At 40.9% G+C, this 19,181-nt stretch overlaps 1 protein-coding gene across 1 annotated transcript in view; it reads left to right on the top strand.

Annotated features, from left to right (window-relative positions):
- Positions 1 to 17,370, top strand: part of WDR19 (WD repeat domain 19) — a 296,764-nt gene extending 279,394 nt beyond the window's left edge. Inside the window, exons 36-37 of the mRNA XM_053704050.1 lie at positions 16,458 to 16,579; positions 17,195 to 17,370. Coding sequence (XP_053560025.1) covers positions 16,458 to 16,569 — 112 coding nt within the window. The 3' untranslated portion in view covers positions 16,570 to 16,579; positions 17,195 to 17,370. The remainder of the gene's footprint in view (positions 1 to 16,457; positions 16,580 to 17,194) is intronic.
- The last annotated feature ends 1,811 nt before the right edge of the window (positions 17,371 to 19,181 follow it).

Genomic DNA, 19,181 nt, shown 5'->3' with positions numbered 1-19,181 from the left:
AAAAATTATAAAATATGAGGAAAAATTGAAAAAAAATACACTTTTTCTAACTTTGACCCCCAAAATCTGTTACACATCTACAACCACCAAAAAACACCCATGCTAAATAGTTTCTAAATTTTGTCCTGAGTTTAGAAATACCCAATGTTTACATGTTCTTTGCTTTTTTTGCAAGTTATAGGGCCATAAATACAAATAGCACTTTGCTATTTCCAAACCATTTTTTTTTCAAAATTAGCGCTAGTTACATTAGAACACTAATATCTTTCAGGAATCTCTGAATATCCATTGACATGTATATATTTTTTTTTAGTAGACATCCCAAAGTATTGATCTAGGCCAATTTTGGTATATTTCATGCCACCATTTCACCGCCAAATGCGATCAAATAAAAAAAATTGTTCACTTTTTCACGAGTTTTTTCACAAACTTTAGGATTCTCACTGAAATTATTTACAAACAGCTTATGCAATTATGGCACAAATGGTTGTAAATTCTTCTCTGGGATCCCCTTTGTTCAGAAATAGCAGACTTATATGGCTTTGGTGTTGCTTTTTGGTAATTAGAATGCCACTAAATGCCACTGCGCACCACACGTGTATTATGCCCAGCAGTGAAGGGGTTAATTAGGGAGCATGTAGGGAGCTTTTTGGGGTAATTTTAGCTTTAGTGTAGTGTAGTAGACAACCCCAAGTATTAATCTAGGCCCATTTTGGTATATTTCATGCCACCATTTCACCGCCAAATGCGATCAAATTAAAAAAAACGTTAAATTTTTCACAATTTTTGGTTTCTCACTGAAATCATTTTCAAACAGCTTGTGCAATTATGGCACAAATGGTTGTAAATGCTTCTCTGGGATCCCCTTTGTTCAGAAATAGCAGACATATATGGCTTTGGCGTTGCTTTTTGGTATTTAGAAGGCCGCTAAATGCCGCTGCGCATCACACGTGTATTATGGCGAGCAGTGAAGGGGTTAATTAGGTAGCTTGTAGGGAGCTTGCAGGGTTAATATCACATTTAGTGTAGAGCTCAGCCTCCCACCTGAAACATCAGACCCCCTGATCCCTCCCAAACAGCTCTCTTCCCTCCCCCACCCCACAATTGTCCCCGCCATCTTAAGTACTGGCAGAAAGTCTGCCAGTACTAAAATAAAAGCTATATTTGTTGTTTTTTTGTGTTTTTAAAAAGCATATTTACATATGCTGCTGTGTACTATCCCCCCCTTAGCCCCCAACCTCACTGATCCCCCCCAAACAGCTCTATAACCCTCCCAATCTAACTTAATATGCGCCATCTTGGGTACTGGCAGCTGTCTGCCAGTACCCAGTTTAGAAGAAAATATGGGTTTTTTTTTATTTTTATTAAAATTTTCTGTAGTGTAGCTTCCCCCCACACAAAACCAACCCTCCACCCCTCCACGATCTATTTTTGTGCTTTTGCACAAACAAGATTTGGCCCTTTTTCATAGCAATATTTTCCGTTGTGTAGCGGTTCCCACCCGCTCCCGCCCCGTGCACGCGCCCACCCGCCAACCTCCGTGCACGTGCGCGCCCCCGCGCGCGCCCCCTAACGGCCCCGCCTCCGATCCCGCCCCCCTTGATGGCAGAAGATACACCGATGGCCGCCCACCCGCCTCCCAAGTCGGCTCCCACCCACCAACGATATCGGCCATCGATGTCTGGTGCAGGGAGGGCCACAGAGTGGCTCTCTCTGCATCGGATGGCCATGTAAAGTTATTGCAGGATGCCTCCATATCGAGGCATCACTGCAATAACCGGAAAGCAGCTGGAAGCGAGCAGGATCGCTTCCAGCTGCTTTCCACACCGAGGACGTGCAGGGTACGTCCTCAGGCATTAACTGCCTTTTTTTTGAGGACGTACCCTGCACGTCCTCGGTCATTAAGGGGTTAAACAAGATTAGCAGTCATATCTCTACTATTATTCCTCCTCATTTCTTCATAGAACATAATGTAAGGTTCCCAAACCACAACAAATTTATTTGTTGATTTAAAATACTGGCTATTAGGCTACTTCTATAATAGTGATATTCAAATTTGTTTAAAATATAGCTGAATGGGGGAGGTTGGGATTTCCAGAATCTCACAATACTTAATTTAGTGATAGTACATATCATTGCAGCTAGTTTATTCTGGTGTGGAAGGATACATTCTATTGGAAAGTGTAAGAGGGCTTGTTAAGGCTTAAGGATTTAGAGAAAAACTTACTCAGTAGTCGGGAGGCCTGAATCCACGTTCTTTGACCCTGGGGCATTCCCACCACATATGTAGATATGTACCTTCTTCACAATTTCTATAATAGGGGTGGCTCTCTATGTTTACTCCAATATAGAATCTTGTCGGATATAGATACCATCTGAAAGCCACCTTCAAAAAGTTTTCCTTCAGGAAAGCATTTATGGTGAAGGACACTCCTTTAGAAGAATTTGTCCCCCATTGCTCTAAAGGCCATGCATTATTCAATTCACTTTCCCATTTCCTGATAAAGGCCTGTTTGTTTTCCTTATTAGGAGCGTTAAATATAGAGTATAAATTTGTGATTGTGTTTCGCATAATTTGTTTGGATAGAAAAATTGTTTCAAAGTATGTATTAGATATATGCGATTACTGTCTCATTACTTTATATATTCTTGATTTTAATTGAAGATAATGAAACCAAAGGTGACTATCAGTTGGATCCAGACTCTCATATTGTAGGTTATGGGTTTATTTTGTTGAAAGGCATCTGCTATCTTATATAATCCCTTGTTAGCTATTAAGAGAGTCAAGGGGGGGGGGGGAACTTACGTGTGAAGACATCCCATAAACGGATGATGTGTTCTATTGCTATAAACAGTTTATATCGTATAGGTCTATACTTTTTAGAAGACCACAAAACTTTAAATATCTGGTCTGTTTCGAGAAGAACGGTTTCCAATTTAACCCATTGTTTCTCACTATCAGGTTTGCTTCAATGCAATGTTTGAGCCATTCGAGCCACATAATAGTATGCGACCAGATTGGGGACCCCCACACCTATTTTTTCTATTTCTAACCATCTAACCAACCAGGTACCTATTAATACATGCCTGTTTCCCTTGCCAAATAAAATTCAAAATTTCCTTCTGGACTCGGAGTTCTTGAATCGGAATTGATATGGGAAGGGACCTAAATAGATATAGTATTTTCGGCAATATTGTCATTTTTTTCACAACAATTCTCCCATATAGAGGGATTTTATGCTGGGCCCATTTATTCATTAATGTTTTGACGTGTTTAAGCATTGGAATACAGTTTTCTTTATATAAATTATGTACATTAGCCGTTAGATTAATTCCTAGGTATTTAAGTTTGTTTTTGGGCCATTTAAAAGAAAAGTAACTCTAATAATTTTTTTGTATGTTGAGGTAGTTGTACCCCAATAGCCTCACACTATTCCTCATTCATTTTATAGCCTGAGAGTTGGCCAAATTTGTGAATAATGGAATATAGGGGCAGAAGTGACAAGAGTGGTTTTGTGATTGAGAGTATGTCATCTGCAAACAAGGAAATCTTAAAATTCTGTGAATCAACTGGGATTCCAGCAATATCTGTGTCATCTCTAATCCTAGTAGCTAAGGATTCAATACTAAGTGCAAATAAAAGGGGGGATAAGGGGCAACCGTGTCTAGTCCCATTTCTAATTTTTATTCTCTTGGATTAGTAAACCGCTAATCTCACAAATGCTTCAGGGTTTGAATACAATTTTTTTCAAAATTTTAATGACTGTGTTCAATCTATTTGCTAACATTTTGGTAAATAGTTTGATATTCTTATTTATAAGGAAAATGGACCTATAATTCTGACAATATTGCAAGCTTATGCCTTGCATAATTAGATTAAATAGTTTAACTAATTGTGGGATGAGAATTTTATAGAAGAAGCCCACAAATCCATCCGGGCCTGGAGTTTTATTCCTTTTGATATCTTTAATTGCGAAGGAGACTTCCTGAAACATTAGTGGTGCGTTCAAAACGTCCTTATCTTCTAAAGTTATTTTAGGCAATTGAGACGATTTTATAAAGTGATCCAATTCTTTAAGTTTATCTGCGTTTATGGCATTAGGAGTGAGATTATATAGATCATTATAGTAATCTGCAAAAATGTCTGCTATTTTCAGAAGGTCATTAGTGATTGTGCCATCTGTTTGTTGTAATTGGGGGACTGAAGTATTTCGGATAATATCTTTTAATTTGTTGGCCAGCATTTTGTCAGGCTTATTCCCATACAGATAGTACTGGGTGTCTATAAATTTGATAGCATATACCGCTTCTTTGTCAAGTATTTGGTTTAATTCTGTATTTCTTCTATAAAGGTAAGACGAGTCCACGGATTCATCCTTTACTTGTGGGATATTATCCTCCTGCTAACAGGAAGTGGCAAAGAGCAGCACAGCAGAGCTGTCTATATAGCTCCTCCCTTAGCTCCACCCCCCAGTCATTCTCTTTGCCTACTCTAAGTACTAGGAAGGGTAAAGTGAAAGAGGTGATAAAATATTAGTTTTTAATTTCTTCAAGCAAGAGTTTATTACAGTTGCCACTTTTCAATTGGCTAAATTAGTGGCGAAGAATTCAGGTTTTGCCATTTTAGCGCGTAGAGCGTTATGGCTTAAGTCCTGGTCTGCTGATGTGTCATCAAAGGCTAAGCTTTTAGCCATCCCTTTCAAGGGTAAGACCCTATTCGGGCCTGAACTGAATGAGATCATTTCAGACATCACTGGAGGGAAAGGCCATGCCCTTCCTCAGGATAAGACGAATAAGATGAGGACCAAACAAAATAATTTTCATTCTTTTCGGAGCTTCAAAGGTGGTCCCTCTACCTCTTCCCCTTCCGCAAAGCAAGAGGGGAATTTTGCTCAATCCAAGTCAGTCTGGAGACCTAACCAGTCTTGGAACAAGAGTAAACAGGCCAAGAAGCCCGCTGCTGCCACCAAGACAGCATGAAGGGGTAGCCCCCGATCCGGGACCGGATCTAGTAGGGGGCAGACTTTCTCTCTTCGCTCAGGCTTGGGCAAGAGACGTTCAGGACTCCTGGGCTTTAGAAATTGTAACCCAGGGGTATCTTCTAGATTTCAAAGATTCTCCCCCAAGGGGGAGATTCCATCTTTCTCAATTGTCTGTAAACCAGACAAAAAGAGAGGCGTTCTTACGCTGTGTAGAAGACCTATATACCATGGTAGTGATCTGCCCAGTGCCAAAGACAGAACAGGGGCAAGGGTTCTACTCCAATCTGTTTGTGGTTTCCAAAAAAGAGGGAACCTTCAGACCAATTTTGGATCTCCTCAGAGTTCCATCCTTCAAGATGGATACCATTCGGACTATTTTGCCAATGATCCAGGAGGGTCAATATATGACCACCGTGGACTTAAAGGATGCGTATCTACACATTCCTATCCACAAAGATCATCACCAGTTCCTCAGGTTCGCCAGTTTGTGGCTCTTCCCTTCGGGTTGGCCACAGCTCCCAGAATTTTCACAAAGGTGCTAGGGTCCCTTCTGGTGGTTCTAAGGCCGCGGGGCATAGCTGTGGTGCCTTATCTGGACGATATCTTAATCCAGGCATCAACTTTCCAACTAGCCAAGTCTCACACGGACATCGTGGTGGCTTTTCTAAGATCTCACGGGTGGAAGGTGAACGTACAAAAGAGTTCACTTATCCCTCTCACAAGAGTTCCTTTCCTGGGAACTCTGATAGATTCGGTGGACATGAAAATTTTTCTGACGGAGGTCAGGAAATCAAAAATTTTATCCATCTGCCGAGCTCTTCATTCCATTTCTCGCCCGTCAGTGGCTCAGTGTATGGAGGTAATCGGCTTAATGGTAGCGGCAATGGACATAGTTCCGTTTGCTCGCTTGCATCTCAGACCACTGCAACTTTGCATGCTCAAAAGTGGAATGGGGATTATGCAGATTTATCTCCTCCGATACATCTGGACCAAGAGACCAGAGACTCTCTTCTTTGGTGGTTGTCACAGGATCATCTGTCCAAGGGAATGTGTTTCCGCAGGCCAGCGTGGGTCATAGTGACGACGGACGCCAGCCTATTGGGCAGGGGTGCAGTCTGGAATTCCCTGAAAGCACAGGGATTGTGGACTCAGGAGGAGGCCCTCCTCCAGATAAATATTCTAGAACTGAGAGCGATATTCAACGCGCTTCAGGCATGGCCTCAGCTGGCGTCGGCCAGATTCATAAGATTCCAGTTGGACAATATCACGACTGTTGCATATATCAATCATCAGGGGGGAACCATGAGTTCTCTAGCGATGATAGAGGTTACCAAAATAATTCAAAGGGCAGAGACTCACTCTTGCCATCTATCAGCAATCTATATCCCAGGAGTGGAGAACTGGGAAGCGGATTTTCTAAGCCGTCAGACTTTTCATCCGGGGTAGTGGGAACTCCATCCGGAGGTCTTTGCTCAATTGATTCAGCAATGGGGCACACCAGAATTGGACCTGATGGCGCCTCGTCAGAATGCCAAACTTCCTCGATACGGGTCCAGGTCAAGGGATCCTCAGGCAGTACTGATAGATGCTCTAGCAGTACCATGGTCATTCAACCTGGCTTATGTGTTTCCACCATTTCCTCTCCTTCCTCGTTTGATTGCCAGAATCAAACAGGAGAGAGCTTCGGTGATTTTGATAGCACCTGCGTGGCCATGGAGGACTTGGTATGCAGACCTGGTGGACATGTCATCTCTTCCACCATGGACTCTGCCACTGAGTCAGGACCTTCTGATTCAAGGTCCGTTCCAGCATCCAAATCTAGTTTCTCTGCGACTGACTGCTTGGAGATTGAATGCTTGATCTTATCCAAGCAGGGGTTCTCTGAGTCGGTCATAGATACCTTGATTTGGGCTCGAAAGCCTGTCACCAGGAAAATTTATCATAAGATATGGCGTAAATATCTTTATTGGTGCGAATCCAAAGGCTACTCATGGAGTAAGATCAGGATTCCTAGGATTTTGTCCTTTCTCCAAGAAGGATTGGAGAAGGGGCTATCAGCTAGTTCCTTTAAAGGGACAGATATCTGCTTTGTCAATTCTACTGCACAAACGTCTGGCAGATGTTCCAGACGTTCAGTCGTTCTGTCAGGCTTTAGTTAGAATCAAGCCTGTGTTTAAACCTGTTGCTCCGCCATGGAGTTTGAATTTAGTTCTTTAGGTTCTTCAAGGGGTTCCGTTTGAACCTATGCATTCCATAGATATTAAGCTTCTATCTTGGAAAGTTCTGTTTTTAGTTGCTATCTCTTCAGCTCGAAGAGTTTCTGAACTATCTGCATTGCAATGTGACTCGCCTTATCTTGTTTTCCCTGCTAATAAGGTGGTTTTGCGTACAAAACCTGGTTTCCTTCCTAAGGTTGTTACTAATAAGAATATTAATCAGGAAATTGTTGTTCCTTCTCTGTGTCCTAATCTTTTCTCCAAGAAGGAGCGTCTATTGCACAACTTGGACGTGGTTCGTGCTTTAAAGTTTTACTTGCAAGCGACCAAAGATTTCCGTCAAACATCATCTTTGTTTGTTGTCTATTCTGGAAAACGTAGAGGTCAAAAAGCTACGGCTACCTCTTTTGCCTTTTGGCTGAAAAGCATCATCCGTTTGGACAGCAGCCTCCTGAAAGAATTACAGCTCACTCTACTAGGGTGGTGGCTTCCACATGGGCTTTTAAAAATGATTCTTCTGTTGAACAGATTGTTTAAGGTTGCGACTTGGTCTTCGCTTCATACCTTTTCCACATTTTACAAATTTGATACCTTTGTTTCTTCGGAGGCTATTTTTGGGAGAAAAGTTCTTCAAGCAGTGGTGCCTTCTGTTTAACCATCTGTCTTGTCCCTCCTGTTCATCCGTGTCCTGTAGCTTTGGTATTGTATTCCACAAGTAAAGGATGAATCCGTGGACTCGTCTTACCTTTATAGAAGAAAAGTAAATTTATGCTTACCTGATAAATTAATTTCTTCTATGGTAAGACGAGTCCACGGCCCGCCCTGTCATTTTAAGACAGATTATATTTTTTTGATTTACACTTCAGTCACCTCTGCACCTTGTAGTTTCTCCTTTCCTTCCTGTACCTTCGGTCGAATGACTGGGGGGTGGAGCTAAGGGAGGAGCTATATAGACAGCTCTGCTGTGGTGCTTTTTGCCGCTTCCTGTTAGCAGGAGGATAATATCCCACAAGTAAAGGATGAATCCGTGGACTCGTCTTACCATAGAAGAAATTTATTTATCAGGGAAGCATAAATTTACTTTTTTTTCCTTAAGTTTTTTAGTTATGCTTTTGCTAGGCTGTTGTAGGGATTGAGTTCAGAGAATGGAGATCTCATGTTTAAGTTCATCTAATTTATTTTTTTCTCGAATCCTTAATTTGTTGGATTCAGAAATCAAGAGACCCCTAACAAACTTAGTGTGAATTAGTGTTAATTCCACTATTTAGTGGTCTGACCAGGAACAGTTAATAATTTTTGCTCCAGTTAATAAAGGTAACATAATTTGGCTTAATAGAATATAATCAATTTTGGAGTATATACTATGGACTGTCGAAAAATATGTGTAGTTTTTGTTTATGGCTCTCCAACCATCTATTAGGAGCCTACAAGTTATTTGATCTCATAGGAGAGAAAAGTCAGACCAGATGAGCAGACTCAGTTAATAATCAAGGTGGTGGTGTAGCCGACCTTTCCGGTGGACCATTTGTAACATCGATATTCTGACTTGTTTTGGCTCTCTTGGATTTGGCATTTTTGCCCACTAGAGTCCAGTCTCTCTGGAAGCATTTTCTTTGTTGTTTTGGAGATTCTGGAGCTGCTACTAGCTCTGGTAGTAATTTCAACTGCTCTAAGAGGCGTAAGGCTTCTTTAGTTGAGGCACAAGAATAGGTACCATTTTAAAAAGGCAAAAGTCAACTTGAAGGGAAAGTACCACCGAAATTGAATGTTCTCCTTAGTGAGGATTTGTATTACTGGCCTCATCTCCCTCCTTCTACGTAAAGTCGTTGGTGAAAGATCTGTTTATATCTGGATTTCATTAACTTCAAACTTGAGGTTACGCGCATTTCTAGCTGCTTTCATTATTTCTTCTTTGATATGGAAATAGTGCATCTTTACAATTACGTCTTGGGTTGCCAGTTGAGAGGGCTTAGTTAAAGCTCGGTGAGCTCTATCCATGAGGAGCATAGGGATCTCTATCTCTGGTGCCAATCAATGAAGCAAATTGGTGACAGCTTCTTTTAAGTTCTTATAAGTTTCCGGTAAGTTTCTGATCCTTATATTAGAACGTCGTGACCTATTCTACAGGTCTTCTACTTGATCCTCTAACTTTCTAATATAGATGGAATGGTCTAGCAGAGTGGTCTTGATTTGTGGGATCTCCTCAGTTATGTCATCCAATTTTTCTTCTATGTCAGACGTTCTATGCCCTATTTCTTGTATCTCTCTCCTTAGTTCTGACAAAGCAGACTTACATTTTTCTTGGAAGATAGCTTTTATTTGTGAGAGCAAGTTTCTATTTTGTATATCTGTTGAACTCTGAATTTCTGGATTACTTTTGTCTTGAGAAAATGTTTTCTTTGTTGGAGATAACATTTTGTCAGCTGATTTTTGTTTGGATTCAGCCTTAGCCAAGTAGTCCTTAACTGAATGACTTCTACTTTTCATATTAATGTTAGTTCAATAATGAACTCTGACAGGGATTATAGATGTAATTCTGCAAGGTATTTGTAGTTTTGATGTCCGAAACAAGCTCCACTCTATACTGTTGATGGAGATACACTATTATATCGGAGTTAGGAGGTCATAGGGAGGATAGATCTTTACATCAGGTCATTGGTGCTACTTGTCACTATTATGCAAGATTAATTATTTCAAGGGTTAGGATGTAGCATGTTTCTTAGCTTTCTTGCTATTTATTATATATGCAATGTCTTTATTCCCAGGGCAAAATCAGGGTTTGTTCGATGTAGTTCAATATTATCTCAGAGAGACTTCCTAATCTTATCCTGGCTCTTTACTGACTGGTAATGTGGGTCAGGGTAGGAAGTAAAGTGTTTATGGACCGGATGTTTGGTGAGGTGTCTGAGATAATCTGATTTCCCCTAAGTTTCAAGAGCTAATGACTCATTCAAAATAATGCATTGAACTAAAAAGTCTCACTCCTGTGTTTTATGGCTTTTCCTGCATCTGCAATATCCTTTAGCTTCTGAACAGTGCACTACTCCCCAGGAAGTTTGTCCGCACAAGGACGGTAACGAAAAATGGATCTGGGGATATGACCTACCAATTGAGATATTAGCAGGAAAGGGGGGGGGGGGGAGTGCACTATATCTCCACCCAGCATTAGTAATAAGGAATAATCAATTGACCCAGTCATGGGCCCTTATACAAAGGAGATGACTGTTATGGCAAGTATAGTCAAAGAGTCTCTGCCTGTGTTCTCTCCAGAACTCTCTACGTTAGGAGCAATGTGTACTCTCAGCTGCAATGCTGATGCAGTGTGCTAGACCTCTAGCTCCAGGCTAATGCTTTCCCAGTAATAGTACTATCGCTCCAATTTGCAAGTCTGATGATCTTATAATGCCAATGAGTCAAGGGCAGAGTCGGGGAGTCAAAGGCAGAGTCGGGCAGTCACGGGTCTGGGCGGCACTCTATAACGGCACTCAAAATGGCGACTCACGCCAAAAGAATTTTTTTTTTATTTTGAGAGCTGCCTGTTAAACTGCGGTTAAGCCGTGATTGCTTCAGATATGTGCTATAGGCTCAGTGTTCTACACATAAAAAGATGTTTGTTGATGGGACATGAGAAAAATCTTTGAGTACTCACTCCTTTGTTGTCTGATGTCGTCCGGCTTAGCTCACCTCTCTTCTCATCCAGCTGGGTCTATGAGCCGTTATTTCCTTGCTATGACACCCCCTCCGATCCCCGGTCCCCCGGGGTTTACCCAGACACAGAGTTCCGTTGCGTAGTCCCGCTGTTCCTCTGCTTTTCCTCAGTGAGAAGGCCCGTAATCACTCTTTCCTGTCAATTCCTGGTGAAGTAAACAAGCCGGTCCCCACTTGCTGTTAATGTTGATCCAATATAGCATAGAATCTTTCTATTACTTTTAAGCGGATTGGCTCCAATAATCGATTAGAAATCAATTTAAAGTGATTTTTTTCCCCCCTGGAGCTCTTGTTCAGTGCGACTGTTCTCTTCGCCATTTAGCTCCGCCTTCTGAATTGTCCTATTTTAAGATTTCCTTCGCCAGTGCCTTTCTCCTCTTTTTTGAGGATAGCTGTACTTTTCGCTTCCTCTTGCCTTTTGGGTGGGGACTTCCGGTCATTTGGTTGAGGAGACCCGGTTCTTCGGGACCGCTTTTTCCTTGCAGTATCCTCCTTTTTGATCCTTATACTTGGGGATCTGAGGGATTTTTATGCAGTCTCTCTTGCCGCCGTCTGCTAGGAGTTTTTAGGATGTTCGTTCATTCATTAATTTCTTGTGTTATAGGTTTTTTCGGGGTTGATCCAGACTGGATCTTTGGAGACTGTCATATTCTCTCAATCAGGGATTAATTTCTAAGGTTGAAGTTCTGATCTCTTTTGGGTTTTTCCTTTGTCTTCGGACTTTGTACAGGGAGTGCAGAATTATTAGGCAAATGAGTATTTTGACCACATCATCCTCTTTATGCATGTTGTCTTACTCCAAGCTGTATAGGCTCGAAAGCCTACTACCAATTAAGCATATTAGGTGATGTGCATCTCTGTAATGAGAAGGGGTGTGGTCTAATGACATCAACACCCTATATCAGGTGTGCATAATTATTAGGCAACTTCCTTTCCTTTGGCAAAATGGGTCAAAAGAAGGACTTGACAGGCTCAGAAAAGTCAAAAATAGTGAGATATCTTGCAGGGGGATGCAGCACTCTTAAAATTGCAAAGCTTCTGAAGCGTGATCATCGAACAATCAAGCGTTTCATTCAAAATAGTCAACAGGGTCGCAAGAAGCGTGTGGAAAAACCAAGGCGCTAAATAACTGCCCATGAACTGAGAAAAGTCAAGCGTGCAGCTGCCAAGATGCCACTTGCCACCAGTTTGGCCATATTTCAGAGCTGCAACATCACTGGAGTGCCCAAAAGCACAAGGTGTGCAATACTCAGAGACATGGCCAAGGTAAGAAAGGCTGAAAGACGACCACCACTGAACAAGACACACAAGCTGAAACGTCAAGACTGGGCCAAGAAATATCCCAAGACTGATTTTTCTAAGGTTTTATGGACTGATAAAATGAGAGTGAGTCTTGATGGGCCAGATGGATGGGCCCGTGGCTGGATTGGTAAAGGGCAGAGAGCTCCAGTCCGACTCAGACGCCAGCAAGGTGGAGGTGGAGTACTGGTTTGGGCTGGTATCATCAAAGATGAGCTTGTGGGGCCTTTTCGGGTTGAGGATGGAGTCAAGCTCAACTCCCAGTTTTACTGCCAGTTTCTGGAAGACACCTTCTTGAAGCAGTGGTACAGGAAGAAGTCTGCATCCTTCAAGAAAAACATGATTTTCATGCAGGACAATGCTCCATCACACGCGTCCAAGTACTCCACAGCGTGGCTGGCAAGAAAGGGTATAAAAGAAGAAAATCTAATGACATGGCCTCCTTGTTCACCTGATCTGAACCCCATTGAGAACCTGTGGTCCATCATCAAATGTGAGATTTACAAGGAGGGAAAACAGTACACCTCTCTGAACAGTGTCTGGGAGGCTGTGGTTGCTGCTGCACGCAATGTTGATGGTGAACAGATCAAAACACTGACAGAATCCATGGATGGCAGGCTTTTGAGTGTCCTTGCAAAGAAAGGTGGCTATATTGGTCACTGATTTGTATTTGTTTTGTTTTTGAGTGTCAGAAATGTATATTTGTGAATGTTGAGATGTTATATTGGTTTCACTGGTAAAAATAAATAATTGAAATGGGTATATATTTGTTTTTTGTTAAGTTGCCTAATAATTATGCACAGTAATAGTCACCTGCACACACAGATATCCCCCTAAAATAGCTATAACTAAAAACAAACTAAAAACTACTTCCAAAACTATTCAGCTTTGATATTAATTAGTTTTTTGGGTTCATTGAGAACATGGTTGTTGTTCAATAATAAAATTAATCCTCAAAAATACAACTTGCCTAATAATTCTGCACTCCCTGTAGGTGTTATCCTAGAAGCCCTCTAGGGCTGAGGGAACAGTCACTGGGATACATCTCCAGAGATCAGAGCTCAAGACCCCATGGAGGTTTGGCAGAGATTGCATCAACTCTTGTGCAATTTCATTTCCAGAAAGAGTAACTTGTGGTTGTTCCGCAAGGTTTTGGCTTTTGATCCGGCTCCTGGTTTTGGGTGTCCGGTTGGCACTCTAGTTAATCTGTTTTCCAGATTTTAATAGTCTTGGATATGTCTGGCGTCCAGTAGCAGGTTTGGTTTCCAGGGCCTGGGGAACTCTCCTTCTTCCTACTGGAGCGGTTCTTTTTCTCTCTTCTGGAGAGATGGAGGAAGTTTTTCCTGGGATTTTCTCTGCTAGAGTATTCCTAGGTTTCTACGCTTTCCTTCTTTTTGGAAGGATCTGGTCTACTGCTCCTTTCCAGTTGGCTCCTCCGGAGGTAGTTTTCCTCATCTGACTCTAGGAGCTCAGTGGGTCGAGGGTTTTTCTTGTCTGAAGTGATACCCTCCCTTCGGTTTTCTGAGTGGAAGTAAGGATAGGTATCCTGAAACCCGAGCTAGTCTCTCTGGGTGTCGGTGCCTCTTCCTCCTTCTTTTCCTTTGGAAATCGTGGCTGGAGATTCGTTATCTGATCTCCAGGCCTTGTCGATGCTGGGATTTTTTTTTTAATCTCTCTTGTCCTTTGGACCTTGCCAGTCGCTTCTGTAGTAGTCAGTTTGATCGGTGTAGGGGTCAGAAATTCTTACTGCTCTATTTGGGCATCGACCTTGCATCTTGTCTGGATCCTTTCCTTAGGTTGGGAGACCTTACGGTTGGTTCGGGAACCTTCCCTTAGCGCTTAGTTGGTTCTTCCTTATTGGTCAGGGTGTTGTCCTCCCTTTCCCCGTTTTCTAGTAGTGGGGGAGTTGGTCCGCCCTGCTTTCTGAGTTTTTCTCTTGTTTCCTTTACTGGAATGTCATGGTACAAATTTGCTAGCTACTCGGTTGGCTAGTTATTTTGGTTTGACGTTTAGTCTGACTGCCTATCCGATGGAAGCCTGAGGCTTTCGTTTTGGGGCGTAAACGGATATTACTGTTCTATTCCTGTTCTGCTCCTGGGGTTTTTGAACCTACGGGTGTTCAGTTTCGCTGTACCAGACTGCTGTCTATGGTAAGATAATTTTGTTTTACTTTTGTCCTTCCGGGACTTCGATTCTGGTTAAGGTTTTACATTGGTTCCTTTTGGGTCCATGTAGGAGGTGGTCTGGAATATTTCCTTTCCTTGCTCTCCTCTGTCGGCAGGGTCTTCCCTACGGGGCTTGTCCTCTTGCAGCCTGGTAGCCCGCCCCTTTTGCAAGTTATGTTGGGGGCTTCTCTCTCTGTTTTGTCCTTGAGTCTTCAGGGATTGTTTATGGAGGTTCTTTCAGACCTTCTAATCTGATTCTTCCTTTCCTTTTAGTTTGGGAGAATGTGGTGTGGGGAGATTGTTTGTTGTTTCCCTTGCCATTGATCAGGGAGAGGATTTAATTTTGTGTGCTTCGGTTAAAGGGACAGTAAAGTCATAATTAGGCATTCATGATTCAGACAGAGCATACAATTTTAAACAACTTTCCAATTGACTTCTATTATTTAATTTGCTTCCTTCTCTTGTTATCCTTTGCTGAATGGGTTTTCTAGGTCAGCTCAGGAGCAGCAAAGAACTAGGTTCTAGCTGCTGATTGGTGGCTGCATAAATACACAGATTGTCATTGGCTCACCCATGTGTTCAGTTAGAAACCAGAAGTGCATTGGTGCTCCTTCAACAAATGATACCAAGAGAATGAAACAAATTTGATAATAGAAGTAAGTGGAAAGTTGTTTAAAATTGTATGTTCTACCTAAATCATGAAAGAAACTTTTGGGTTTCATGTCCCTTTAAGTGGGACTTTTGTCTCCTCAGAGGCTTTTGTGCTCAGTGGAGTCCATTATTTATGAATGATCGCTAACAGGGATCCTTATGGTTTTAATTGATGGGCAGTTACCTTGTCCTCTTTCCATGTTTTTGTTTTCTCCTGCTTCTGTTGAAGTAGTTTTTTTGTTGGGAATCCGGGTTGTGACAGGCTAACGTGCCATCAGAATGGGCCGCCTTTTTGTTCCCGCCGGTCTTGCATTCAGTGTCCTCTATAAGCTTGGGTATTGATTTCCCAAAAGTAATGAATGCAGCTGTGGACTCTCCCCGTTTTAGGAAGTAAAACTTAAATTATGCTTACCTGATAATTTTCTTTTCTTCTGTACGGGGAGAGTTCACAGCTCCCTGTCCGTTTTTTTCTGTGCGCGGCCTTCATTGTATTTTGTAATTCGTTCTTCTGGCACCTTTTTCACCCTACTATTTCTCCTACTGTTCCTTGTTCCCTTGGCAGAATGACTGGGGTTATGAGAAAGTGGGGGCGGTATTTAAGCACTTTGGCTGGGGTGTCTTTGCCTCCTCCTGGTGGCCAGGTTCTGTATTTCCCAAAAGTAATGAATGCAGACTGTCCCCGTACAGAAGAAAAGAAAATTATCAGGTAAGCATAATTTAAGCTTTTCTTCAATTTAGTAGCTGCCCTTTTTTATTAGACATCTAAGATTCTATTTAACTAAATAAATGGAAATAAGGAAATAAGAGAACTTTGGGAATAGAAAAAGAAAACACAAATCAGGTAAATATCTCCCTAGCTACAGGAAGCACTTGAATTATAATTCAAATTATTTATTAAAAAAACAGATTTCATCTGTCAGATTGGTAATGTTTGAATGAAATATGAAAAGAAGTAGAGAGGAAATTGGAAAACGGAGGTCTGCTTTTCCCTTTTGTCACTTTACAACTTCCAATTTAATAGCTATAGGTTAAACAAATAATTTCTAGAAGATGGAACAGTTTCATAGACTGAAGTAACTGTACCTGAAAGAAATCCTAGAGACCACAGAGAAGTTTGGTGTAGATGGTTTGGGGAAAAAGTGAGACAATAAATATATAAAGGTGAAGAGGAATAGCGGGACATGGTTTTTATTTATTTCTTTATTTTTGCTGAGTTGGGTTGTTATGGGTTTTCTTTAGGCAATATATAGTACACACTTGAGATCTTGCAATTTTAAAATATAGTTGTTAAATAATTTAGCAACATATAGAGGGTAACAGGTCCGTTTTAAAGGCTTCTTATCCATGAAACATTTGACCTTTCCTGTGATCTTTTATAAAAAGTTAAATACATTTATAAAAATAAAATATAAAAATTATTGTATTTTCCTCCACAGATTGCTGGAGTCTGAAACCACTTGCCCGATGTGCTCAGAGAAAGTGACTGGCAGCCAGCTGAAGAGAGTGCTTGATTGCACAATGTATCTCAAGCAAGAGCAGGAAGATTAACAGGTTTAATGTAGGTAAACTTTGGAAAACTTTCTTTAAAGCTAGGTCATGTTTGCCCTATTACTTTTATAAGATACAATGTTTCCTCGTCTGTAAATTAGAATTGCTTTTAAAATGGAAACATCCAATAGAAACTCATAATTGAGTCAAAGATTCCAGCATTTTACATGGGTGAATTTTATCTGAAACTTAAAGAAAAGAAAAACCCTTGTGCAGACCAGTAAAAAAGCATACCACAATCCTACTGTCTTTGCTTTTTGAGCAGAGTGCAAACTCATTAAAGTGAGCATAAATCGGACACTGAAAATAGCCAAAGTCCACGAGTGGCCGTCTACTTCTGGAATCGACAGCTGCAGAATGCTTATGTCTACAAGTAACTACTCACATGGAAAGGAGCGATGTTTATCTCACAAGATAAATGGAAACTGTAGCAGTGCTAACATGCAGCTATATGTGTGTGTGTGTCTGTGTGTGTGTGTATATATATATATATATATATATATATATATATATATATATATATATATATATATATATATAATGTGTGCTTATCACTTAAAAAACATTTTACTAGGCTCTCGAAAGACATGTTTGTATTAAGTCTATGATTTCTCTTTTTTTTTAGGCTTCTAACCTTTTGGACTTCAGATCTCACATCAGTTGTTTAAAATTTAAATTTTTTATTACAATGTTTATTACCTATTTTTGTAGATACGAATGACTGTATATAACTATAAATAATAACAAAAAATTGGTATACTTCTTTAATTGTAATATTATTTAATAAAAAAAATAAATCTGTGTTTTCTTTGCTTAAGTGGTGTTCTATGCAGGAGTAGTTAAAGTGATAATCAGACTTTGTTTTGTACCATGTATATATTCTTTTGTCATTATTACTGTATTATAATTGTTTGAAATCCTTGAAATGTGAAAGCATGGGTGTCTGGAGGGGGGGCATGAGGGGAACTTTTGCAAGCACGCACCTAGATTAAAACGTAAAACTCTTCTGTTTTGCTTTAACTCTAGCTGTGTGTTTGAAAAACAGTGTCAGACTTTCTGTTTGTTGTGTAATTTTCTCTATGGGTTTTGCACCTAGGTATGACTGGAGTCAATGAGAGCTGTGCACCCTGTCCAGTTTAAAAGTGAAGTCCATCTCCGTGTTTTTGTATGTGTCTCGGTAAATTAGAAAAGGCCTGTGTCACCCTTTTTGTATCTTTGTTTGATTGAAGGCATGCATTGTGTGGCTGTATGTTAGGGACCCAGTGATGAAGAGACCTTGACGTGGTCCTGGGCTATCACCATTTGGCCAAATGCTGTAACTATTTCATGTTGCTTTTAATCTGCATGTGTGTTTGCACGAGACTGCCAAACATTCTGTGTGCATGTTTGTGTGTATGTGTATATATAAGACAATTTCCAATTTACTTCCATTATCAAAATTTGAATAGTCTTTTTTAATATTCACACTTTCTGGGGAACAAGTTCCTACAGAGTATGTGCACAAGCTCACAGGGTATACGTATACTAGTCTGTGATTGGATGATGTTTGTCACATACAGGGGGCCGGAAAATGGGAGAAAAAAATAAATTTGTCAGAAAAAAAATCTACTGCTTATTTGAAATTCAGAGTAAGTGCTATTGCCTTGTCTTTTTATTATGCACTTGTTAATTATGTAATTCTACTGCATTGAGTGGTCCTTTATATGCATTATAACTGTAAGCCTGACTGCAAGCACATTAGATCTGTGCCTAGAAACCATAATACACAGTAAAGGGTTCCATGATGTCTAAGGGGGAGCGCTATGAGCGTGCTGAGGATTCTATACATAGTTTTATTATCATTGCTAGTAGGACACCCTAGAACAACCCACACATTGTGACGCAATGTAAATAATGATGGAACTGCATATTGGTCTGTTACTTAAAGTCCAGTCAGTGTACACATTGCTAGCGGTGCAAGCTCAGCCCAGAGGCGATACCGTTTGTGGGCTACATTAGACCAGGACACTGGGGACCGCAATTATTTTTACAATAAGCCGCGCGGGGCGGAGTTGCCCATTCCGCCGTAGGCAGTGCTTAAACGTCATCTGTGTTCTTGTTTTGAAGTGATGGGTGTTTTGTTTGGAGATGGCGTTTAAGCTTGCTTGGGACCATGGCATGGTTGGATAGCTTTTCCCCACACACCAAGCATAACGGTTTTGGTGCAGTCGGATCGCCGGTGAAAGTAATTCCAAACGAAAGATAACTTTTGTTATATTGCCTTGAGCTCACCGTTTTTGCTTTTTTTTTTTGTTCACCACTCACACCAGGCTCTCCTTTTGAATTATTTCCAGGGCCTAGCTCAGAGTCGGCATTTTTCCTTTTTTTCCTTTTCAAGTACTTATCCATCGCTGTTGTAGGAGAACTGTGTGGGAGTTGAGAGAGTCCCTGCGTGTCCGGATGAGTACGTAGGGTAGCAGCAGCTACCGGCTTCTGTTCCGCTTCAAGAGTGCACTTAAGCAAGAAGGCAAGGCCGTACTGGGAATAAAAAGCAGCCCTGGAAAAAATAAAAGACCAGCCCTATATTTTAACGAGACACACAACATATATATATATATATATATATATATATA

This window comes from Bombina bombina, chromosome 2 (genome assembly GCF_027579735.1).
Source record: "Bombina bombina isolate aBomBom1 chromosome 2, aBomBom1.pri, whole genome shotgun sequence".
Classification (NCBI taxonomy): domain Eukaryota; kingdom Metazoa; phylum Chordata; class Amphibia; order Anura; family Bombinatoridae; genus Bombina; species Bombina bombina.
This window is presented reverse-complemented; position numbering and strand designations above follow the sequence as displayed.